The 26552-nt window shown below is 43.2% G+C and overlaps 1 protein-coding gene across 1 annotated transcript in view; it reads right to left on the reverse strand.

Annotated features, from left to right (window-relative positions):
- Window positions 1-1947: 1947 nt before the first annotated feature.
- sema6ba (sema domain, transmembrane domain (TM), and cytoplasmic domain, (semaphorin) 6Ba) overlaps window positions 1948-26552 on the reverse strand; it is a 48342-nt gene continuing 23737 nt past the window's right edge. Inside the window, exons 3-18 of the mRNA XM_061838500.1 lie at window positions 24038-24161; window positions 21640-21751; window positions 20200-20260; window positions 20050-20112; window positions 14759-14857; window positions 14584-14674; window positions 14285-14404; window positions 12107-12195; window positions 11787-12004; window positions 10304-10435; window positions 10075-10224; window positions 9758-9934; window positions 8135-8275; window positions 7455-7532; window positions 6324-6385; window positions 1948-2933 (exon numbers count right to left, since the gene is read on the reverse strand). Of these exons, the coding sequence (XP_061694484.1) occupies window positions 1948-2933; window positions 6324-6385; window positions 7455-7532; window positions 8135-8275; window positions 9758-9934; window positions 10075-10224; window positions 10304-10435; window positions 11787-12004; window positions 12107-12195; window positions 14285-14404; window positions 14584-14674; window positions 14759-14857; window positions 20050-20112; window positions 20200-20260; window positions 21640-21751; window positions 24038-24158 (2700 nt within the window). The 5' untranslated portion in view covers window positions 24159-24161. The remainder of the gene's footprint in view (window positions 2934-6323; window positions 6386-7454; window positions 7533-8134; window positions 8276-9757; window positions 9935-10074; window positions 10225-10303; window positions 10436-11786; window positions 12005-12106; window positions 12196-14284; window positions 14405-14583; window positions 14675-14758; window positions 14858-20049; window positions 20113-20199; window positions 20261-21639; window positions 21752-24037; window positions 24162-26552) is intronic.

Here is a 26552-nt window from a genome sequence, read left to right on the forward strand (position 1 = left end):
TTTTTGTGTTCTGGTGCAAACCTTTTTCAGACATCCTTGTGGAATTATTGGTCATTAAGTAGTACACGAAAAGAGCAATGGGCGACTGAGATGCCGACAACATCATTACGCGGAGCATGCGGCTGGCAGGGATACTGCTGACATTTCAGTTCTGCTTCCCTCTCTCCAAAGAGTTATGATTCTGCACGGCAATGAAACAGGCTAGACTATCGGAGGAATTTAACACACATTCCGCGTTGCCCATGTACACCTTGCTTCTAAATAACCACAGTCACAACTTAAATGTATAAGTGCAGTGAAAGAGGAAGCAGATGCGCCTTCTCCTTTGGCTTCCTGTTTATGGCCAGCGACGACTTCAGTTTTGACGTCTTGGTGACTCATCAGACGTTAAAAAGTCGCACAGATAGGATGCTACGTTCCCAATTAGATGCGGGCATATTAATAAATAGTAACCGAAAAGCTGAAGTTGAGCTGTATCCGCGCCTTCTGCTCAATACAACATCCACACGGAAGTTTTTGAAACACCCGGTGAGACATTTTCCCCTGAAAATGTGACACACAATCAATTGATTGATTGCTGATTTGACCTCCAGTCGAGTTCATTTATGAAACATAACATTGACAAAAGGATTGGCACAACCGGCTATTATAACAGAAAGCGAAAATATAATTTGTCTACCTTTGCAACTAAACTTGCTCTACGAAGGCCTTGATTTGTGTCTGTGGTGGACAGCGACCTACATTTATAACCTAAATTCCAAGATTTGTTCCATGATACTGTGTTAATTTATTCCCAATAGTCTATTCTCTGGAGCATGTTCTCCCCGTGCCGGCATGGGTTTCCTCCAGGCACTCCGGTTTCCTCCCACATTCCAAAAACATGCAACATTAACTGGACACTCTAAATTGCCCCTAGGTGTGATTGTGAGTGCTGCTATTTGTGTCAATGTGCCCTGCGATTGGCTGGCAACCAGTTCAGAGTGTACACCGCCTCCTGCCCGTTGACGACTGGGATAGGCTCCAGCACTCCCCACGACCCTCATGAGGATAAGCGGCGAAGAAAATGGATGGATAGTCTATTCTCTTCATTTTGTAGTGTTACTCTTGGTGTGTGATTTTGGATATTATATACGTCCAATCAGATTTCGTACTTCGTGGCTATGTTTAAATGTTTTATCACGTTATAGACAAATATTGATTGCGAACTGCTCCAGATGGTGTACGTGGTACAGTTGCATGCTGTTATATTGCGTTTTTTCTTAAATTATTATTGTATGTATTAATGTTTCCTATAATTGTGATGTGATTAAGTTCCCAACGAAAGTTCCGGGTACCTAATGAGTGTCCCAGCACCTATTTGTGCACATGGGGCACAGTTAAACCTCTTCTCTAAACTGTTCCCACAAACTTGGAAATACAATCCAAAATGTCTTGGCCAGATGAAAAATTACGATTCAGCGACAATCTAATCCCCGATTGATTGAACGACGATGTGTGTCCCAAGACCTTTATCCATATAGTTTTTCTGTGAGGCAAAGAAGATCGCAGTATTTGTCAGTTTGCTGCATGCACAGCAGTCTCAAATTGCCTTCCTTGCTTCCTTTCTTCTTTTCTTTTCTTTCTTCGTGTGCCCTCTGCCTGCAGCCTTGTAAGAGTGTTTGGCAGGCAAGGCAGCTCTGCAATGCAGACACAGCAACAACCTCTGTCCATCTGACCAATTAGTGCGAGCCAGGAAAAGATTGGCAGGCGCAGCAGCCTGTCGTTACGAGACCCTCGTCATTGGGGTGTACTGGGGATGGAGGGGTGGGGAGAGGGGGTTGCCTGAGACGGAGGGCTTGAATGACAATGAACAAAAAAGGTCCACAGACGAGAGGGAGGAGTGGGGGTGTGCGGATGAGGGTAAAGACATGGATACGTGCCTATGTAGGCTCTTTATTTCCTCAGCAGTCACTGGCCAGCCTGAGTCCTGTCATTGCAGTTCTTCTTACTCATCAAATGGCTGAGGTCCATCAGCTGGCCCAGTTCTCCCCGCTCCAAAGCCCCCCTCAGCAGGGCCCTGGTGAGCACGGGCGTGTGCTGTTGGGACATGTATGACTGACCGCTGGGGGCAGCCATTGAGGGAGGGGGCAAGGGGACGGGCACCATGGGATGGCTGCTCAGGATATAGCCTTCCGGGGCCGGCCAGCGCAGAGGCAGAGGCTCGCCACACTCCGCAGGCGCGCTGGGCGCCGATACCACCCTCCGGCGCTCAGGCGAGTCCTGGGGCGTCATAGGGTAAACGTATTCCCCTGCAGACTTCCTCAGGGGAGCTTTGGGCGTTCCCTTTCCTCCTTTCTCCTGCCTGCTCAGGCAGACGTAGTGCTGTCGGGGGGTGTCGCTCCCCCGGCCCTCGCCGCCGTGCCGACTGCCGCCTCCCTGCTGGAACAGTCTGGTGGTCAGATAAACTGAAGGGGGTATTCGACAGGGGGACCCCAGACCCACAGAGCCTCCCCCCAAGTAGGTCTGGCTGGTGTCCCATCCTCCAGAGTTGGAGTCAGAGAGACGCAGTCCTCTACGTTTCTGCTGGGGCGTGTGCTCCGGCGTGGGAAGGAAACCGGGGTCGAGCTCCCCAGACTTGACCCAGCCGTTGGGCATCACAAATAGGGTCTCCCCGCTCTGAGTGCAGGTGCGCTCCCCGCCTCCCTGACGCGTCACGCTGAGCACAGAGCCGCCCATTCCGCCGGCGTTACTTAATAAGCCCCTGTCACGCCGCTGGATCGATGACTGAGTGGTGTTGCCGTGGCGACGGTTGCTGGGCTTGTGGGCCATGATCCAGCACACGGCGAGGCCCGAGAGCGCCGCCCCGATGGTGAACGCCGAGACGGCGGAAACCACAAGGAGATTGAGGGAGACGAGACTCTCTGGTTCAATGAGGAGACTCTGCTGCAGGATACCTAAAGAAGGAGAAATTTTGTTAGGATGAGATGTATAAATTTCCCAACCTTTACAGCGCCATGGGACATATTTTATAGTTAAAACAATCCACCACCCCTAAAAAAAGTTTATTGAGTCTCGATTTTCAAGTGCCGCAGCTCAGAGTTTAAGTGTTTTAAGTCACAAGCTGTCGCTTGGTTGATTTATTTACTTTGTGTTGCAAGACGAAAACAAGCTTGGCTCTCTTGAATTAAATGTGGGGAGAGGAAAAAAAAGCCAAGTAATTAAGCCACTTTAATGGTCCCGCATGTAGGCAAGGAGAGCCACAATCACTTAAGCTCTTTCAGCCATTTAGTGAAGGGGACAAACAGTCAAATGCAAAATTAGAACACTAGAAAAAACAAAAACTTACTCGACCACTAGAAAACTAAATTAAACAGAACAAACTAAAGAAAAGAACGAGTTGAACTAAAATGGGAACACTTGCAAGGAGCCCCCGGACGCCCACATCTACATCTGCCAACCAAACTCACGTGGCCACGCCCCTTAAAGACATGCATCCAACACACCAACACTACAAGTCAGTGTTTTTAAATCCAGGTTGAAAACTCTTTTTTTTTTTCCTCATACTTTTTAGAGTATATCCACTTTTTGATCATATTACTTGCACTGTATGCGGTTTTATTTGTCTTTTTTAAAAATATTTTGTTTGCCAATTTTATTGTTTTTATCCCATTTTAAATGTTTTATCTGTTTGTTTACAAATGCCTTTAATCATGTAAGGCACATTGAGTTACCTCGTGTATTAAATGCGCTATACAAATAAATTTGATTTGCTTTGCTTTATAGTATGTACAGTAATTACATGTTATTACCTCAGTTTTCTTTACATTCTCTTTTCTTGATTTTTTTTTTTGCTTAATTTTAGGTTTCTGTCAATATAACACTGAAAAAATTTAAGGGGCTGGAACATATTAACGGCATTTCCAATAATTTCTTTGCGAAAATCTGATATACCAAAATGGAAAAAAAAAGGCACAGGCCTACAAGTAACTTGAGTTACTTGCTTAGTCACTGGACACATTAAACTCAGTCTTATACTTATTTTTGTATAGTGAGCCCATTTCAATTTACTTGAACGTTGAACGGAACGCTGATATACTTATTCCATACTGCAACGTTTGCGAATCACTTGGGATTTTTGTAACCGTCATGGTGGGCACAACATTTGGTACACCGGCACTTTGCAACTATCCCTCCATTTTCGAAAGCACTTGTTCCCACGAGGGTCTCTGGTGAGCCGGGGCCTTTCCCGGCTGACTTTGTTAGATTTCATTGCAGAACTATGAGGCAAGATGATGTATATAACACAACAGCTTCCCTCCAGCGTGGCCCTGGGACTCGGCCAGGCTTCCCAAAATTTCAGAGAAGCCTGCACTTGTCATCAAGCGAGGCTCCGACCAAAGCAGGACACAGACGTCTATTTTTCTTCTCTCCACTCCTCATTCTTTCCATTGTGCAGCCTAGTCAGAGATTCCCTCCAATCAACATAGCATGACTTCAGTGTTTCCACCCAGCTCTAATCGCTCCCATCTGCACCGACTGTGGTGAATGCTCTGTAGTCACTGTGCTATCAGTTTTACAGAGTGGGTGGGAGGGGGTAATGCTGAAGCCCGCGTATCAGATTTAAATAAAACGAATGTGCCGATAGCTTGAAAGAAGCTCCTTTAAACCTGATCTAATGACATTCCACATGCGCCCCCCCCTCAAAAAATGGGAAAACGTTTAAGCCTCTGTAGTAAAGGGTTTTTCGTTTCCACTGTATGTATTCCTGACCAAAGTTGAATGAGTGTCTCCCCCCCCCTCTTTCTCTCTCTCTCACACACACACACACACACACACACACACACACACACACACCACACACACACACACACACACACACACACACACACACAACACACACACACACACACACACCACACACACAAAGCAGTCTCTTATTTTAAATTGAATTCCTCTGTTGTATTCAGAAAACAGAACAAAGTTTTTAATTTGATCAGAAGTTGCATTGAAGTTGTTCCTGCTTCTGCAGTCTTGGTTGGCAGGTACATCTCATTCACAATCACACTAGAACACTTTTGACCAAAAACAAATCAGAAATACATTTTTTAAAAAACAAAGAAACAAGAAACAGTCTCAGCTGTGCACACCAATCAGCTCTGACAGACAGCGCAAACGTCAATGGCTGGGGCAAGGGTTGAATAGATTTTGCTGAACAGGGAGTGAGAGTTGTATGTGCTTGTGCATATAAGGATTTAATTACAAAAACATCAGGAATATTTTCTAGCTTGCCCGAAAACAAGAACACAGCAGTGGGAGAATGCAATCAATTAATGAGCCACTAGGCGGAGACTCCTATTAGCCACTTGGACATCAGATATACACAGACCCCGCCTAGAATTTGTTGGCCCGTTGGTGGAATATGTGACCGTGTTAGCCATATCGGATGTGGCACATCTGCCTTGTAAAGTCAATGAACTGAATTTTATAAAGCGCTTTCAACAACGTGCACCAAAATTAATGCCTTTAACTCACTTATTTGCACGCAAACACACACGCACACACATATGCAAGCACAGATGTACACAAGCATAATTTACATGATACATTCATTCATCTATTGTCCAAGCTGCTCATCCTCAGAAGGGTCACAGAAGTGCCTGAGCCTATCCCATAGTGCACAATACTAATTGAATTATAGCATCATGGTGCACAGATTAGTTATCTCGTTACATTCTATAAAATGATGTGATTATCTGTTTTCAAGTGCAGTACTGTGGAGGGATATTTTTGTTGTTTTTAAAAACTCATTCCCCAAATATTGTATGATTTTTGGCATGCTGCAACGTTTAAAAGGCATTTCCATTCATTTTAGTGGGGAAATATGATTTAAGTGTTTTGAGTTACAAGATGGGGGGGAAAGGTGTATCAGCTGATAAAGCGTTGGCCTCACAGTTGTGAGGACCCGGGTTCGATCCCTGCCCTGCCTGTGAGGAGTTTGCAAGTTCTTCCCGTGCCTGCGTGGGTTTTCTCCGGGCACTCCGGTTTCCTCCCACATCCCAAAAACATGCAACATTAATTGGACACTCTAAATTGCCCCTAGGTATGATTGTGAGTGCGACTGTTTGTCTCTATGTGCCCTACGATTGGCTGGCAACCAGTTCAGGGTGTACTCCGCCTCCTGCCCGTTGACAGCTGGGATAGGCTCCAGCACCCCCCCTCCCGCGACCCTCGTGAGGATAAGCGTCAAAGAAAATGAATGGATGGATGGAGTTAAAAGGTCAAGGAATGATTTAATGTTTGCCAAATACACAAAAAGAACATCAGGTGAAGTTGGTGCCACCTACCATCACAGTCTCCTAAATGCGAAGTGGTGTTTCCATATTCGATATCCTGTTGAAAAGGGAGCCTGCAATCAGACAAATCACACGTTAGCATTGTAATCCTCTATATATCACGAGAGGCATAACAAAATCCTAATCAGTCATGAATGCTAAAGGGGGAAAAAAACATGCTATGAAGCATTATAGCTCTTTGTACAACTGGTCTAAATTGGGACATTTGTGGAGAGTAATTAATGGCACAGCCTTCCCACATATTGATAGGTCACTTGCTGGAAATGGATACGCTGTTGATGCTCAAATTGATTTTCTCTTGCGCTCCCTGCCCAGAAGGAGGGCAGATGTCGCAGTCAGCTGAGCGTGTGGTGACAGAAGAGTTTTCAAAACAAAATGGATTGTCTGTAGTTTTTTTTTGGGGGGGGGGCTTTTACTTCAAGAGCTGATACATGCAGAAAAATATTTTAAGAAATGTTTTTTTTTTCCAGGCAGGCTGAAACAAGCAGTCTGCATACAGAGGGGCATCATAAAATCATTCAGTATGCGGTAATAATTTGGACTTAATATAAAATAACACCTCTTACAGGTTCTGTATAATGAGGACCAAAATATTTCAGTTCAACAACCAGGAGATATGTTTATGGTAATCAAAATTCATGCTTTTGTTGTGCAGTGGGAGAACCTGATGAAAGCACTAATAAATATTTTAATCAAAATTCATGTTGTTGTGCTGTGGGAGAACTTGATTAGAGCGTTATTCACATATACATAAATAAATTTCCCATTATTTTGCTCTTCTTTGAATACTTCCAAAATTTCTCACCTAAACTTCCAAGCAAAATTCACCATCAATCTTCCAACCCCTTACAAATTTACTCATGAATATCAAATAATCCCCAATGTCAAACTTGACGGAGGTTGCACTGTGGTCTCTTGTTTTATCAGTGCATAATTACAACAGTTGTGCACTTATGTAAAAAAAAAAATAAAATCCAATTATACCTTTTGCAGTAAAACTATTGCAATGATTCAACCACATAGCATCTTTACTAATCAATCTTTAGCCTGTATACAACTAAGTCACAGCTTTGCCCGCATAAGAGAACATGTTTTTTCTGCATTTTTATGTGTTGGCCTTACCTGGTTCCGGGTCTAAGGAAGGAGCAGGTGCTGCCTCTGGTCCAGCCACAGTATGGGTCCCTGGAGGCGAGGCAACTCCTGCGTACAAACAATCAAAAACATAACAAAGGTGATCCGATTCTGCTTACTCACTGTGGGAAAATGATGGAAAATGTACCAAAACACAGGAGCTGCAAACTTGGCATTAAAAGTAACAATATATCAAATAATCTGCTTGGTTGCAAACGTCTCAAATGTCAAATATGATCAAAAAGTCGGACTGGAAACTCACAATCTGTTGTTTGTCATATTTGTAATGTGTGAAGTTAAACCGTGAGCATTTTTTTCTTAGTCGTGTCTGTATTATTTTACATATTGAAACCAAATAAATTGCTAGTGTGGGAATTCGGTTCAAAATATGTGATGTTATGCGTTCAATCTTTATATTTATTTTGTATGCATTAAAAATGTAGCTTTAAAAGCATAACAGTGATCTATTTTGACTTCCAGTAATGTACTTTTAACGGTATGCTTATTTGTCGTGTTGTAATTTATAACTGGCCAACATTACACTGGAAGGAGTTTATCAAATGATATGAGCATTATGTATGATGGAAATAAGTGTCTGGTGACCTCATTCTATAAAGCTAAGAATCTTTAAAGGGGAAAAAAAAAAACAAGGGTTAACTTGTGTGTCTTACTTCATGCAGCGGGAGTACAGGTGGCAACGGGAAGTGGGCACTCGGACCAGACAGGATGGGAAAGCCAGCAGGAGGTTGTGGCTGCTGTGGTCCAACGTCAAAGACAAGAGTTGGCGAGCCTGAGGTGAGTCCTCGCCGCATCTGAAGAGGGAAGAGATGAAAATATCCACTGCTGGGTCACATAGGAAGTTGGATTTTGCATGGTACGCCTTTACGATGAGTATTTCCAGAGCACAGGTCTCAAACTTGAGACCCCGGGGCCAGAGCCGGTCCACCGCATTGTTTCGTATATAAAGAAAATCGTGTGCGCGAGTGAAAGTTCATGTTGATTTTGATATTGTTTCAGCACAAAGTTATTGTCCACGCATTACTGGACATAACTTTTTTTTTTTTTGCTACGAATATACGTCAAATTCTAGTGAAGTCGACTCATCACTAAATCGAATATCAGTTCAAAATGGTGCAGTTAAAGGGGAAATCTACCGGTTTGCATTAACAAAGTATCCAATAGGTCATGTAATATGTACTCTATTTTGATAATGTGATGTTAAATCCTTTCTCATTTAATAGTGTTTTGAGAAGATTTTTATCGACAATTACGAATTTTCAGGGGAGCTGCCATTTTGGGGACTCATATGACCTACGTGCGCGAATGTCACGTGTTACGTGCCGTTCCAAACGATTGATTACATGGGACACCATGATGCCCAGCGCTAATTTACAGTAGCTCGCTCAGTGTCCCTGAGCCGTGCGAGCGAGCTCACGGTTCCCCCGAGCCCCGGAGCTGTGCCGCTAACAGCTGTGTATGGAAGTATTCCTCGGTCTTCCCGATCAACTGATACTGCTATTTCTTCATCACATGAGGATAAATCCAAGAAATCAGCGCTGGGCATAAATGGTGTCCCATGTAATCAAGCCTTTGTCACGGGACGTAACACGTCACATCCGCGCATGTAGGTCATGTGACTCGCGAAAATGGCAGCGCCCCTAAAAAATTCGCAATTGTTGATAAAAATCTTCTCAAAATACTATTAAATGAGAGAGGATTTAACATCACATTGTCAAAATAGAGTACATATTACATGACCTATTGGATACATTGTTAATGCAAAACAGAGGATTTCTCCTTTAAAGGAATGAACGCCAAATGGCATTTTAAAAAAGCCACACTTTCTTTCTTACCATGCAGTCATTCACGGTTGTTTATCTGTAAATAAATTATTAGCTTGCAATCAAAATCTCTTTCACAGTTTTGGTATGGTATGATAACAAAGATAGCCATGATAGGCTCCAGCACACCTGCAACCCTAGTGAGGATAAGTTGTACAGAAAATGCATGGATAGATGGTTTCACTGTCATAATAACCTCTTTGAAGGATACCAGTACTAAAATGGAGCCCACAACAACAGCAAAAAAGAAAGAGTCTGAAATGTATCAAAAACTATATTGAAGCTTGAAGTAGTAAATAGAACGGCACAGTAGGGAGTATAGCAGGTCACATTAAAAAATGTTCAAGCCTCTGTTTCTAAAATAGAAGTGATCCATGAGATGTGATGGAGCGCCCTGCCAAGAGGCGTCATCGATCGGATATCAAGGACAAAAATCTCTTTACGCCGACTCACCTCTCGGGGTTGAAACCTTCTACCTCCTCCAAGAAAACGCTGCTGTGGGACATTGAATCCCTGCTGGGAATCATCAGAAACTTGAGAATTGTCCCTCGGGTCGAGCCCAGGAACAAAACTGTGCGGTTCCTATAGGGCCCGGCTTCTGTGTCCACCACCATGGCTGTCAGCTGGTAGCTGCAAAGACACATCGACTGTGAAAACACATTTACTCTAAGTGGCTCAATAAAATCTATTTTCTTGCCGCTGTGCCACTTAATGCTTAAATTTTTCATTACATAAAAGTTATTTAACTAGAAAGCAGTCTGTCACAGTACCGTCCCATAGTCTTGACCACCCAAGGTCTGTGCCCCAACAGTGGTACTGTCTCATCCATCAGAGGGTGGGTTTTCACAAAGTTTAACACCTCGTCCGGTAACGTAGTGGAGGAACTGAATCGGGATCCTTGGACCGAACATCCTCCGGGTCTGGAAAAAAGAAATACAGAAAGATCGACGCCAGTCCTGTCTGTCTCTACTCGGACCCGGACTCGTTGGAGGAGAATACCTGGGTTTGGGGACTGCCTCTTCCGGTACTGGAGTCCAAATAGACTCTGGTGATTTCTGTTCCTTGAAGCGTCCCTCGAAGGCGTGAGCGAGCTGCTGCATGTCAAACACACACACGGCGGAACCAGGAATGCTGCCGGATGCAGAGGAAAGAAAGAATGCGCAATGAGGGATGGAAACAAGTCCGCCGTGTATACTGTATGTGCAGTGGCGGAGTGTACATTTGGTACTTGGTCCTTCAGTGGGCATTTACTCAACTTAATCCACCTCTTGAGACTATTAATCTCCTTATAGTTACAGGAAGCATCAATATAAAAAAATTGCAATATAACGACACACAACTGTGGCGCCCACACTATCCAGAGCAGTTCAAAATGTATATTCTACTAATGTGACAAAATCCAATTTAAATCCATTTTTGTGTGCAGACTGCTGCAAATGTGTTTTTCTACAAACCCCAATTCCAATGAAGTTATGACTCTGGGTAAAACTTTAACGAAAAGGCTTTGTAGATCACTCTATTCTATTTTTATTTACATTTTACACTATGTCACAACTTCATTGGAATTTGGTTGGCCGTAGCAAATTTTGTCTCACTCACCAATCATGGGACAGAAAGGTTCTGATGTCATTGAGGGCATGTTTTGGCCAAGTGAGGGTGGTTTTGAAACCATCACATTACTTAATGCTAACACATAATGGGCAATGCCATAGATGGGCTAATGAATAACATCACTTGTACGGTGTGACAACCCTTTCAGCAATGGATATTTGAACACAAATGTTGAGACAACACATGTAGACATTTTTATACAAATACCCCATCCATCCATCCATCCATCCATCCATCCATCCATCCATCCATTTTCTTCGGCGCTTATCCTCACGAGGATCGCGGGGAATGCTGGAGCCTATCCCAGCTGTCAACGGGCAGGAGGCGGGGTACATCCTGAACTCATTGCCAGCTAATGCCAGGGCACATTGAGACAAACAGCCGCAGTCACAACCACACCTAGGGGCAATTTAGAGTGTCCAATTAATGTTGCATGTTTTTTGGAATGTGGGAGGAAACTGGAGTGCCCGGAAGACACCCACGCAGGCATGGGAAGAACATTCAAACTCCACACAGGCAGGTCCGGGATTGAACCGGGGACCTCAGAACTGTGAGGCCAACGCTTTAGCAGCTGACCACCGTGCCTCCCATACAAATACTCATGGGCATATATTTATATTTATATTCCATCCTTTGCGAAGAATGACTAATATTACTATGAAATATGCACATAAAGTTATTTCCATATATCCGCATTACACTGTCCCCAGGCGGCCAAGAGGCACATACCAGAAGGAGCAGAACTTGCCAAAAAATGTGACAAAAATATTTTATTTCTTCTGATTCTATTTAATAGTCATTCATGTATATTTTTGTACAGTACAGTATTACATAAACCTTAATTGCCCACTGTGTGTGCGCGTCTTGCTACCTGTTTGGTGGCGTGGAGAAAAGGCCCAAGATGACGTCACGCCCTTGCATGCGGATGATACCGCTCGTGGCGTGGAGGAGGTTAAAGTAGAAGTGCGAGTCACCCGGGACGGAACAATTGAGCCGAGCCTTCAGGAAGGTGGTCCACTGTTTCTCGAGCACTCGCTGAGAGCCACCGAGGTCGGATTTACACACACGAGCCACACGGGACACCATTACCTGGAATAACATAGCAGAGCACAGTCCAATTGGGAGGGATTAGAATAAATGGAAAGATGTCTTAATAATGCAATTGGGAAGATACATGAATCGAGAAACCACCTTTTCCAGATGGTGAAACTCCATGGCCATTTCTCTGAAGAAGAAATAAATATGAGACCCCCACTCCATGGCGCTCACAAAGTAGGGCTCTGTATGGGAAGAGTAGTAGAAAGACACTGTGAGGAAATCACACATACCATTTAAGTCAGTAACATCAGGAGAGTCGGCTTCTCTCCGCCAACTCGCTCATTGAATATTCATATCCTGTTTAATTTATGATCACGGACTAAAGAATGGATATTAGTCATCATTTATTCATCCAAAGTGGTCCGGATTTGACCTGCTGTAGACTTGTTTTCTCCACTAAATAAAAACAGGCTCGACTTTCAGCCTAATTAGGGCTGCGGAGCTCAAGAATCCAATAACTTCAATGGACTGTTTTCGTCTGATATCACACAACTTCCGGTTTAGAGAACGGTAGCCATTTTGGATGGGTGAATTCGAGTAAACAAACCGTAACTAAGCAGAAATCAGTTCAGAAAGGCGTATGAATGGGAGCACACTGCTGGGTTATCGGTTGCTCAAACGAAAGTGGGCGTTGTAAAGTGTCTTTCTTTCTACTGCCAGCTGTGATCAAGAACCAGTGCGAGAAAACTGAGCAGATATCAACCAAACTGTGAGAAATTTAAATGTTTCATATCAGCAGAGCCCATCTAACACCCAAAATCGTTCCCTTATGTCAGAGTTTGAGTTTATTGGATACCTTTTAGAATTTCACACCTACAGTGAAGAATTGAACACCCTGCTATATTGCAAGTTCTCCCACTTAGAAATCATAGAGGGGTCCGAAATTTTCATCGTAGGTGCATGTCCAGCGTGAGAGAGATAATCTAAAAAGAAAAATCCAGAAATCACAATGTATGATTTTTTTCAATGATTGACAGTACTTAAGGAAGGAGAAGTATTCTTTAGGGCCAAGGGCCTACATAATACTTGTGTGAATATGTAACGCATGTCTCTCAAAATCAGTATTTTCTGTCAGCCCGCGAAGCAACTAAAACTGAACTGAATCGACCCCAGTACTCAATAATGAATCCCTCTTAATCGTTATTTCATTGTTTCACATATTCGGTTTGCACTTGCTTTTCTCATCACTCCAAAATGATTGTTATGTGCACGTTTGCAAAAATGAAAATAATAATCTAAACCCCTTTCGTTGGTATAATCAACATAATCGAACACAACGCTGACTGTAATCACGCCAATGAATACTTTCGACAGCATTCACTCAGAAATTAAGTAGCCTCAGACTACATATTTAAATTGCATTGTGCGGTACACAAAACTGAGCAGTGTGGAGACAAAGGTTGCTTACAATGGATACCGCCGCATGACGAACCCAGCCATTGATGAATTGGTTGTAGGCCTCCAGACTTTTGTAATTCTTTAGTTGGGCCACGGTATAAGCACTTGTCGAGAAGAGGAGATAGTTGACGATGTCTGGCTAGGTTATGGATGGCCACACTTCAAAATTCATTCATTCCATTTCTGCTTCTCCAAGGCATATGGGTCGATATTGTCGATCAAAGCACACATCTTGTCGTAACGGTTTCTTGAAACAACATCTAATGAGCCCCGCTAACATTATAAATTCTTTTTAGCCATCATGCGTCACTTTTAACAGTCGTACGAACATTTGTGTAACTCAGGTCTGTATGCAAAAGCTATAGAGTGAACCCATCCAACATGGCGGCGATTGTAATCAGTGCCCGGATACGCAAGTAAAAAATGTCAAATTGGTCCTCTTTGCGCTTAAAGTAGTTTAAACTCTTCTGGGAATACTTTCAACAAAATGTTTGGGTATATCTAAAGGAGTATTTCTTCATAGGTCTAGAATACTAGCCTGAAAAAAAAGAGCACATTGGCTCACATTCTGTGTTGTAGTTCATAACCAAGCTGGATGGATTCTTCCCCAGCAGACTAACCCAAACATTCCTTTATGGATTTTTACTTCACGCACTAGAGCGCCAACCGCTCCCCGAAAAATTGCATCCACTTGTCCAAAAGGTCTTAACAAGATGCATCACAATTAATGTGTCGAATTTATTACTAAAATTCCGTCTCTGTAGTATTTGACAGTTTCATTTTTCAGAAACTAGGACATTGCAATAATCACTTTTGAATAGTTTGTGACATGTGTAGGTGACATTCCTCGCGCATCCGTTCCGCTGAGTGTACCTCGGAACCATTTGGAGTCATGTTTGACGGTGCGGAGGGCGGGGCTGTCGCCGAGGCTGCGGTAGATCACGGCATCGATGGCCAGGAAGTCTGTCACGGTGCCTGTGAAAAGACTTCCGTCTGAGAGCGCGAGCAGAGAAGATTAAGAAGACGAGGAAGGAGGAAGGTGATGGAGAGATAGGACAAGGTCAGGAAGATTAAAACCAAACGAGCGATTCAGTGCGAGCTGTGATTATAAATCATCTCTAACGGGTAAACATTGCGTTTGCAGCCCATGTGCTGGAGATGCCGAATAATACCTGCGAATAAAGCTACATTTGCATGCCGTGGATCATACGGGCAGCGCGCCATCCCGCTCACGGGCTCGCCTACCATTTCTAGAGTATCTCTCTGCAACAGGAGGACAAGGGAGATGTCTACAGAACACGCAGATAAACACACAAAGAGCGGCTGATAGATGTGAGGGCTACTAACTGTGTAGTTTGCACACAGCGGGTTGAAGGCGTTTGTTCCGCACACAAACAGGCCTCCGTGCTGCTGGAGCAGAACCTTCACAAAATTACGACACTCTCCCTGTAGAAAGAGAAGAAAGAGAAAGATTGCATTGGCTGTCGAAGGGGCCGAGTTCAAAAGCACGAGGAAGAGCAGCAGTGGTGGGCAGTGACAAAATACTACAAATACTTTGTTACTATAGTTGAGTAGATTTTCCAGGTAGTAGTACTTCACTTCAGCATGTATTTTTTCTGATGAACGTTCACTCTTTACCATTGTTGAAACGCATGAATGGAGTTCTGTTAATCCTGACGAATCTGCGGGGAATTCTACTGGCGAAAGACCTCATTCTTAACTTTGACTCCGATCAAGATAAAACCACTGTGGTATGACTGGTACGAGACCCGATTGCCGTCAGTCCCCAGGAAGATTGCTGCCCTCATGGCTGAGATAGGACGTCGCGTGTGACGAATATACACGGTCGATACTGCCTGTTGAGTAAATGACTTTTCACTCCCCGCTCCTCCTACATCACATGACACTGCATATGAAAAGATTTATTTGTTCTTTTCAAGACTTTATCAAGATAGTTTTTTTTTGTTAACTCCACACATGATGGCACGATGTGAAAAAATTTGGAGGGAGATTTTCATTGATTGAGCTGTGGAATTATAAGGGACAAAGAACAAGGACAGCGGGATCATGTGAAGAATGTTAATAAGTCCACATTAATGATGATGATACAACAGATTCAGAGGACCAATATCATCCTCATCCATTGCTTTATTTCAGAGAATTGTCTGATGTTGGTGGTCACAAGAATGATTTGTGGCGAATGTCATCTTAAAAACCACCAGCTTCTGGTGTTACGTGAATGCAAGCTCCATTTTTTTTTTTTTTTTTTTTTTAACAAAGCTGTTGAAAGGTATCCAGGTGCCCACGCAGGACCTTTTATCAGTTCAGTCCTGATTATCTTGTCAGAATCGAGCTTGCAGTCAAGATCAGGTCAGTGATGCGTGTATTTTTTCTTCTCAGTATAAGCACTATAAACGTGAAACAACTTCTTTTCCCAAAAATCTTTGGCCAAAATATCAAAACAGGTATTATATATAATTGACACTAAAAATTAAATTGTCTTTTATAACTCAAGTATGTTTCAGAGTCTGTACTTCTTGTATTTCTTTATTTTTGCTTATGATGGTGAATCAATACTTCTACGTTTACCGGAAGCTTTTTCTTACTAGTACTGTTTCTGTTCTTCTACTTACAATGAAGAAAATAAGTATTTGAACACCCTGCTATATTGCAGGTTCTCCCACTTAGAAATCATGTAGGGGTCTGAAATTTTCATTGTAGGTGCATGTCCAGTGTGAGAGAGATAATCTAAAAAGAAAAATCCAGAAATCACAATGTATGATTTTTTTAATGATTTATTTGTGTGATACAGCTGCAAATAAGTATTTGAACACCTGTCTATCAGCGAGAATTATGACCCCCAAAGACCTGTTAGTTCGCCTTTAAAAGTCCAACTTCACTCCATGTATTATCCTGAATCAGATGCACCTGTGTGAGGTCGTTAGCTGGATAAAGACACCTGTTCACCTCATAAAATCATTAAGACTCAAACTTTTAACATGGCCAAGACCAAAGAGCTGTCGAGGGACACCAGAGACAAAATTGTACAACTCCACATGGCTGGAAAGAGCTATGGAGAAATTGCCAAGCAGCTTGGTGAAAAAGGTCCGCTGTTGGAACAATCATTAGAGAATGGCAGAAGCTAAACATGACGGTCAATCCCAATCGCAGTGGAGCCCCATGCAAGATATCACCTCGTGGCGTCTCAATGATCCTTAGAAAGGTGAGGAATCAGCCCAGGACTACACAACAGGACTTGGTCAATGACCTGAAAAGAGCTGGAACCACCGTTTCCAAGGTGACTGTTGGTAATACACTAAGACGGAAGGTTCCCCTGCTTAAACCAGTACATGTTAAGGCCCGTCTTAAGTTTGCCACTGACCATTTGGATGATACAGAGGAGTCATGGGAGAAGGTTTTGTGGTCAGATGAGACCAAAATTGACCTTTTGGGTCATAATTCCACTAACCCTGTTTGGAGGAAGACGGATGATGAGTTCCATCCCAAGAACACCATCCCTACTGAGATAGGGTGCTTTTGTGCATATGGGACAGGATGACTGCACTTTATTAGGAGAGGATGACCGCAGCCATGTTTTGTGAGATTTTGGCGAACAACCTCTTTCCCTCAGTCAGAGCATTGAAGATGGGTCGTGGCTGGGTCTTTCAACATGACAAATTCTCGAAGCACACAGCCAGGAAAACCAAGAAGTGGCTCCGTAAGAAGCATATCAAGGTTCTGGCATGGCTTAGCCAGTCTCCAGACCTATACCCAAGAGGAAATCTTTGGAGGGAGTTGAAACTCTGTGTTTCTCAGCGACAGCCCATCTAGAGAAGATCTGTCTGGAGGAGTGGGACAAAATCCCTCCTGCAGTGTGCAAACCTGGTGAACAACTACAGAAAATGTTTGACCTCTGTAATTGCAAACAAAGGCTACTGCACCAAATATTAACACTGGTTTTCTCAGGTGTTGAAATCCTTATTTGCAGCTGTATCACACAAATAAATCGTTAAAAAATCATACATTGTGGTCACTGGATTTTGCCTTTTAGATTATCTCTCTCATAGTGGACATGCACCTACGATGAAAACTTCAGACCGCTCCATGATTTCCAAGTGGGAGAACTTGCAATATCAGGGTGTTCAAATACTTATTTTCTTCACTGTACGTGCAGACTCCAAGTACTTTTGCCACCTCTGTTGAAACAATAACGGTGGGGTGGAAAGAACAAATCTTAAAAAGAATCCTGAGCGGAAATAAGACTCTCCACCACACTCTGTCGCTGTCTTCTAGGTGGAGGCCGTTGATGGAGTCGAAATTAATGAGCCGACTAGGGAAGCTGAAACTCGACATGTCTAACCTCTGTGATTTTACAACACTCTTAAAAGACTTGAAGGAGCAGTGGAGCAAAATTAAACTTTGAACGTGTGCAGAGACAACTCGGAAAGCATGTGTATATTGAGGATCAAACCAGCCTTTTAACGAAGAGACAACTGCGCTGCCACCGATGCCAACTCGTAAGGATAAAGAATATGCATTAATGAGGAAGCCGCGCATTTCTTTTCCCCCAGTTCACAAGCTAAAATAACAGATGTATGCATGTGTAAATTCACAGGTGCAACCTAATGAGATGCAATACAAGATCTTTATCAGCCCGTTTCCAGTATTCCTTATCGAGTTGACTCCATGAGATGGACAAAGGATTACAGTACATTGCTACACCACTGCAAACTGACCGGAGAGTGTCTAGATGTTCCGTTTTCCTTGCTGTGTAATGTTTCTCTAATAACTGTAACAAATACTATTCCAATAAGGTGCCTCGGGATACGATACTAAATCATACTGTGCTTGCTTGTGTCAACTGCTTCTATGAAAAAGCCTCACGGCTCATCTAATACATTATAAAACAACACATTCATCTACTCCGGGCTTTATTTTTTCCTCTCTCCCAGAATCCAACAATTAGGCCAACCCCTCCCTGAATCGTATCAATCATTTTTTCTTCTTTAACACAACTGCAGCAGATGCAATCACTCAAAGGGAAATCACGCTTGACTCACAGAAAATGAAATGAAATGAAAAATATGAGGGAGGTGATGTGCTGATTTGACCTTCAAACAAGTGCAGCGGCCTCAGCCATCTTGTGTGCGCCACTCAAAATCAATAAGGTGACTGCCTCGAAACATTAATGCTTGGAATTGTGCTTGTGCAGCTGACACCTTGACTCGTCTTCTTTGGAGCACACAATTTCCTTAACGCTGCCTTCTGGTATGTTTGTTCAACCAGGAACGCATCTTCACCCCTGGCGACCAAAGCCTTTTCTGCTGCCCGAAACACAATCACAACCAATGACCTGTTTAAAACCTAAATTCCAATATTTGTTCCGTGAAATATTCATTCATTCCCATCCCATTTTCTTTTGGCTGCATTGCTTCCAGATCTTCTTTCTTCTGCCAACACATCTTGGACTTTTGAGCTGCAAAAATATACATCTTTAAATCCGGCCATTGCTCAACTATAACCCATAGAGTCGCTATGGGGCTTATCATGCAACGAGAGGTGCTAGCTACCAGGTAGCTCACGCGCTAAAAGGCTTTTGGTAATCCTCTCGGTCCCGGGATGGGCAACACGCGCAACCAAAGCGTCACCTCTTCGTCTGAGAATTTAAACAACACCGAACTGTTCTGTAAATTGTGGCATTCAGCGAACTTGCATTTTTGGGCTGTTGGCATAACTAGCAGAGTTCTAGCTAGCTAGAAATTGGCTTGTAGTAATAATTAAGTTACTGGCACTTGGAATTATCCCAGATAACCACTGATGCGAACAAAGCTGCTCAAAATGGGAAAATGTAAATTGTGAAAAACAATCTGGTCTTTTTTAGTACTCTTTAGTTCTCATTTTCACAATAATGTAATTAGAAACAAAAGCACATCTTTAGGGGGCTTCTTACAAGCAACGCCCCTGATTATCTGCCTTCTGCCACTCATCTTTTGGATATTTCTGGATTCATTACTCCATCGCTGGAAATAACATTCGCTTACAGGGACATTCATTCGCATTGTGGTGACAGGTATCATTTTTATGTAAAGTTTAGGTCATCTAACTCGATCAATATGTACAGATATTTGGAACTACTCCAGATGATGTAGTGTATTGTTGCGTGTCATATTGTGTTTTGCAAGGTGATGGTGGTGGCACTGGGATGTTATTAGACGCAAGTACCCTGATACAAAATGCACGATCAACCATTATCTAATTTCCCTGCCTCAAATGACTTCATGTACTGTTGCCTCCCTGAAGCCATGTTTCTCCCCGTTCACTTCCTGTAAACAATTTTCTCTCGCAGCTGTTTTAACAAGATGTCACAACCTGTTGTTAGCATCTCAGCTCATCTTCTTGCGAATAATTAATGATGTTCCCTTCATACTTTATATTTTCACGCTTGTTCCAGAGGCGCTGGTATACTGTAAAAGTCTAATAGGTGTTGTTTATTTGGTTCATGTTGCGTTTCATTGAGCTTGATTTGATTTAGATGAACAGGTTGTTTAGTAACATGAATTCATGTGCAAAAATAAATAAAACAACAGCTGTTTTGTGTTCATACAGACGGTGTTGGTACGTCTTTCTCCTCACAATACCTCATGCTTGCCCTTCATTCGGCACACTCGAATGTCGTTTTTGTTGGATTCCCATGTCCGTTTCTACCAAAGAGAGCGAGAACTTATGATAGAAACGTGATTATTCCCGATAACAGTCTTGTGAGTGTGAAACAAAATAAGCATTATCACCTTGCTGTAGAACATCTCGTCACCTGCCATGTTGTCCAGTTCCACTCGATATAAATCATCTCTGCAATCACACAAAAACATAACTGTCGTTGAATAAATTTTTTTTTGTGAGTGCATTTGTTTCATTAATTAAGCTTTCATAATGTTTTCATCTTCAACCAAAAACAAAACTAGCTTTTCACACATTAACATCATCAAGATTCAGCAATTTAACAGGATTTAACAACTAAAGGCCCCGTCACACCATGACGTTCTGGTCAGCGTTCTATAGCGTTGGTAGTCGCCCATGGTCGCCGGGATAGTGCCAGAAGAGCGTTGTTTGAATGCTAGTGAACGTCAATGATCGCTGGGAATCGGCGGAGAACGCCGGTCCGGAAAAAAAGTTTTGAACATGCACAAAAGTTCTCACCGAGACCAGCGTTCATCAACGTTTAATTTTAAACGCTATAGGACGCTGACCAGAACGCCATGGTGTGACGGGGCCTTAAAGGGCCACAATTTTGTAAATACGTATTTGCGTTAATTCTTGATTCTTATTATTTATTTATTTTACAGATTTGTCTCCAGTTGATATTCAAAATGGTGTCAAGTTGACTTAAGAACCTGTTCTCATGAAAATGCATTTAAATTTTGTGCTTAATGCAATACAAGAAGTACTCTACACTCACTGGACTCTTTATTAGGTACACAATCCAGTTAGAAAAAAAGTGGAATAAATATGAATCTTTTTTTTTACATCCATGTTAAGTATGAAAGGATAGTGAACACACTACAGTGGGAATTAAAAATAAAAATGTTGCTTTGACCTAACTAACCAGTAAACCTATTTTTGGTGTTCACTGACAACATTACTAAGACTACTTAGTAACTAACGACTAATAACAATAATCATCATCAAGAATGGTGACCAGCCAACATGGTAGTGAGTAAAATTTTAGTACATCTTTTTGAGTAAATATATTAAGCTAAAAAAAAAAACTATTTTTTTTATTGAATGGCCAATTTTTAAAGTATTTTCCTGGTATTAACATTACATAGTCACCATAATTAATGTGTATTATTGCACTACATCAGACTATGAGTGTGAAATAAAACAGGAACAGCTCTAAGGAGCACTTTTCAGGTTCTACACCTACGCAAATAAGCACGTTGTAAATAATTATCTGACAAAGATAGTCAATCCAAGCCTTTTTATCTTCATCAAGGGAGAACGTTTGATACAGGGTATAATACGTCGTGTCTTGTGATATAATGTAATTTGTATGTTTTTGATGTACAGTAGATTGTTTGCAGGAAATGAATTGTCCAACACAGCTTGATAAATCCTAACTAGAGCAACACAAAAATGTCTTACAGCGACAGCAGATGGAGGCATCAAATGAAAGATATGAATGCAAGCACATCAGTCACACACAGTTGGAGGTGGTTGCCGTTGGTTACCTGGCTCCGATGTAGAGCGTGCGGTTGACTTGAAGAACAGTCTGGATGTGCAGCTCCTGTCTTTGTGCTGAACGGTGAGCTCTGCCCAGGAACACTGGATACCTCCTCACCACTGAAATATTGAAGACTTCACAGATGAAGTTGCTCCAAAAATCACTTTTTTGTTGTTGTATTCATTAAAATTGACAGTGTGACCTGACAGTAGTACACGAGTAGAATGATTCATTCCCAAAAAATATCTATCTTTGGCCATGTCCTGAGCTTTTAATTTGACTTGTAAGAGACCAACCTGTGTGAGGAAAGACAACCGATCAGAGACAAAAGGCCTGCCTGCCTGCCTGCCTGCCTGACGAAGTGTCAATCATTTGTTCTGCACTCATAGCAGAAATATTTCTCACAGCCTCGCACTGAATGCCGCATTAGGAGCTTTGCTGAAACTCTGTCTCGTCTCCTCTGGCAGCTGGAGCACATTACATTACAGAATATTAACTGAAAAATAACGGCGGCGGACCTCCGATAGCCTCCCTACTGCTTCATTTAGTACAACCCTCACTGATGCCGTGTTGCTTTTGTTTGAAAAGGCTGAGGCACGTGTAGCATGTAGCGCAATCCATAAATACAGTTAAGGGTGTCGTGTAATGAGCGCAACATTTTGTGATTGTTATTGCTGTCAGAAAATATTTGCACTTTCTTTCTTTTAATGAGAGGACACAAAAGAGGTGGAGAGAGCTGAATAAGACTGATCCAAAGTTTTGAAGGGGATGACAGCCGTCCCTACGGGGCACCAGGAGACTATTTGGGAAAATGTTGCCTTGTCCTTGGCTGCAGGTCAGCGGAAAGGACAAAGTGATCTTTCTCCAGAGGTCTCCTCCCCTTTTCTTTTGGAACCTGAGCCCACTTTTGTGTCAAGCCATCCCACCCAAAATGTCTCTCACGTTCTTCTTCTCCTCGTGTCCCTTAAAGGTCAAGTGTAATGAAATGGATGATTTTTAGTATGTTATTAATGAAAAAACGGCAGTCTGTATGGACCCGTCCGTTTTTTCACCACACGTATATGGCTTTTTGTAACTCCCGCCATGAAAATCCTCTCAAGGGATCTGCTTTCGACAAGAAGCAGGAAGTGACGTTGGAGGCAGTAACGCACTCAAGCGGAGTGGTTTTTTTCTATTAGTTTTACCTAGAGGAAGATAGCTCGTTGTGCCAAAATGCCAGCTCGTTGCATTGCTGGATATTGCTCAAACACTCTGGAGGATGGATTTACCCTTCATAAGTTTCCAAGAGACCCGGTTCGTTTTGAAAAATGGATTGCACGGGTGCAAAGGACGAGAGCTTCGTGGGTTCCAAATGACAGGTAGGTGTGTATACAGCTACATAAAAAAAATAATAGTTTGGGGGTACCACGTAATCCTTCTTTCATAACGTGACAAAAGATCCGTGTACGTATGACAGGGGTGCTAAATGTGTCGATGTGCGCGTCGGACGGCTGGCTGGCAAAGGCTGCCGCGTCATGCCTAGCGGACGAGCATGGCTTCGGCCGGGCAGACCCATACATATGGTCTGGTAGTCTGTTGTTAGAAGTAATCGGCATATCATCTAAATATGGCTTGAAAGAACAAGGCTCGGACACTTCACTCGATTATGAGATGTTCTCTTCTTTGAGAAGAGCTTCCGTGTCTCATAGTAGATGGGCGGAGGAGCCGCTGACCAAGCTGTGTCTTGCGGACGAGCCGCCAGCCACGCCGTGCCTCGCGGACGACCTCGACTTCGGCCGGGCTGACTCATACATACAGTCTGGTAGTCTGCTGTTAGAAGTAATCCGCATATCATCTAAATATGGCTCGAAAAATGAGGGTAATGTAACCACAGACACTTCACTCGATTGTGAAATGTTCTCTTCTTCGAAAAGAGCTTCTGTGTCTGAAGGGGCGTCTCCCATAGTAGGGGCCACAGCGTGTTTTCAATGGCGAATGTCCGGGGTTAGGTCTCAGACAGGAGATACAGCCGATATGGCGACCACTCGGATGTCGAATGACACTTCCGCAACTTTGCGCATGGATGACGCGCTCTCCGCTCATATTTATTTTTTTGTATGAACATTGAAGTGAATAATGTTATATGTATTTTTCATTTCAATATCTGTTTTAGAGTGTTTATAGCTATGACACTTGACCTTTAACATCCAAATAAATTCTATCCGGTTTCCCATCCTCCTCTCGTCTTGTGCGTGCTTTCGCATCATGAATGCGAGCTTCAGCCATCTAAATAGAGTCTGTGACCCAGTGTAGTTCTGAAGGCGCTCCACTCCAAGGGTGGGACTTTTGACCCCCAATTTCCACATTTATCGCGGAGCCATACATCAATGCGACACACACACACACACATGCACAAGGACACGTACCCTCCAGAGGGACGTAGCTGAGTGGACTGGGCTCCTCTGGGAATGAGCCATCAGCCAGATGAAGCAGCAGAAGAAGCAATGTGAGGAGAGGACCCATGGTTGCCATGGCAGCAGAATACATGCACTGTTAAAGTCAAGAGAGAGAGAAAGAGGAGAATCAAAAGTGTCTTCCCCCCCCTGCACATTTTACAACATTCACTTCCACAACCAAGCATATGTACGCGTGTGGGAATATGGAACCCAGTAACAAAGTACAAGTGGTACATTGTTACTACACAAGTACATTTTTCAAGTACCTGTACTTCACTCGAGCATCTATTTTTGTGAAGTACTTTTACTCCCTAAATGTGAAAACATCTGTACTTTTTACTTCTTGCTTTGTCAAAATAGGCCACCATCGCTATCTCTTCTCCCTGTAGCCTCACTCTTCCCCCTCTACTTTTCTCATTCACGCACATATATTCTGTTTTACTTCGGCTAATCTTCATTCCTCTCCTTTCCAGTGCATGTCTCCATCTTTCCAATTGTTCCTCTGCATGCTCCTGCTTTCACTGCATATGACAATATCATCTGCGAACATCATGGTCCAAGGGGATTCCAGTCTAACCTCATCTGTCAGCCTATCCATTACCACTGCAAACAGGAAGGGGCTCAGAGCTGATCCCTGATGCAGTCCCACCTCCACCTTAAATTCCTCTGTCACACCTAAGGCACACCTCACCATTGTTCTGCTGCCATCATACATGTCCTCTACTATTTTAACATACTTCTCTGCCACACCAGACTTACGCATGCAGTACCACAGTTCCTCTCTTGGTACTCTGTCATAGGCTTTCTCTAGGTCCACAAAGACGCAATGTAGCTCCTTCTGACCTTCTCTGTACTTTTCCACGAGCATCCTCAAGGCAAATAATGCATCTGTGGTACTCTTTCTAGGCATGAAACCATACTGTTGCTCACAGATACTTACTTCTGTCCTGAGTCTAACCTCCACTACTCTTTCCCATAACTTCATTGTGTGGCTCATCAACTTTATTCCTCTATAGTTCCCACAGCTCTGAACATCCCCTTTGTTCTTAAAAATGGGAACCACAACACTTTTCCTCCATTCTTCAGGCATCTTTTCGCCCGCTAGTATTCTGTTGAATAAGTGGTCAAAAACTCCACAGCCATCTCTCCAAATTGCTTCCATACCTCTACCGGTATGTCATCAGGACCAACTGCCTTCCCATTTTTCATCCTTTGTAATGCCTTTCTGACTTCCCCCTTAGTAATCATTTCACTTCCTGGTCCTTCACTCTTGCCTCTTCAACTCTTCCTTCTCTCTCATTTTCTTCATTCATCAACTTCTCAAAGTACTTTCCATCTATTTAGCACACTACCGACACCAGTCAACAACATTTCCATCTCTATCCTTAATCACCCTTACCTGCTGCACATCCTTCCCATCTCTATCCCTCTGTCTGGCCAACCTGTAGAGATCCTTTTCTCCTTCTTCCGTGTCCAACTGGTGTACATGTCTTCATATGCCTCTTGTTTAGCCTTTGCCACCTCTACCTTTGCCCTACGTCGCATCTCGATGTACTCCTTTCGCCTCTCCTCAGTCCTCTCAGTATCCCACTTCTTCTTCGCTAATCTCTTTCCTTGTATGACTCCCTGTATTTTGGGGTTCACACCACCAAGTCTCCTTCTCCCCTTTCTACCAGATGACACACCAAGTACTCTCCTGCCTATCTCTCTGATCACCTGGCTGTCGTCGTCCAGTCTTCCGGGAGCTTCGGTTCTCCATCGAGAGCCTGTCTCACCTCTTTCCGGAAGGTCGCACAACATTCTTCCTTTCTCAGCTTCCACCACATGGTTCTCTGCTCTACCTTTGTCTTCTTAATCTTCCTACCTACCACCAGAATCATCCTACATACTACCATCCTATGCTGTCGAGCTACACTCTCCCCTACCACTACTTTTCAGTAACCTCCTTCAGATTACATCGTCTGCACAAAATATAATCTACCTGCGTGGTTCTACCGCCGCTCTTGTAGGTCACTATATGTTCCTCCCTCTTTTGGAAATAAGTGTTCACTACAGCCATCTCCATCCTTTTTGCAAAGTCCACCACCATCTGCCCTTCAAGGTTCCTTTCCTGATGCCGTACTTACCCATCACTTCTTCATCGCCCCTGTTTCCTTTACCAATATGTCCATTACAATCTGCACCAATCACAACTCTCTGCTGTCTGGATGCTCAGAACTACTTCATCTAGTTCCTTCCAGAATTTCTCTTTCAACTCTAGGTCACATCCTACTGTGGGGCATAGCCGCTAACCACATTATACATAACACCTCTTCTTCTTTTCCTTTCGGCTTGTCCCGTTAGGGGTCGCCACAGCGTGTCATCTTTTGCCATCTTAGCCTATCTCCTGCATCTTCCTCTCTAACCCCAACTGCCTCATGTCTTCCCTCACCACATCCATAAACTTCTCTTTGTCTTCCTCTCGCTCTTTTGCCTGGGAGCGCCA

The sequence above is a fragment of the Syngnathoides biaculeatus genome, chromosome 13 (genome assembly GCF_019802595.1).
Source record: "Syngnathoides biaculeatus isolate LvHL_M chromosome 13, ASM1980259v1, whole genome shotgun sequence".
Taxonomy (NCBI): domain Eukaryota; kingdom Metazoa; phylum Chordata; class Actinopteri; order Syngnathiformes; family Syngnathidae; genus Syngnathoides; species Syngnathoides biaculeatus.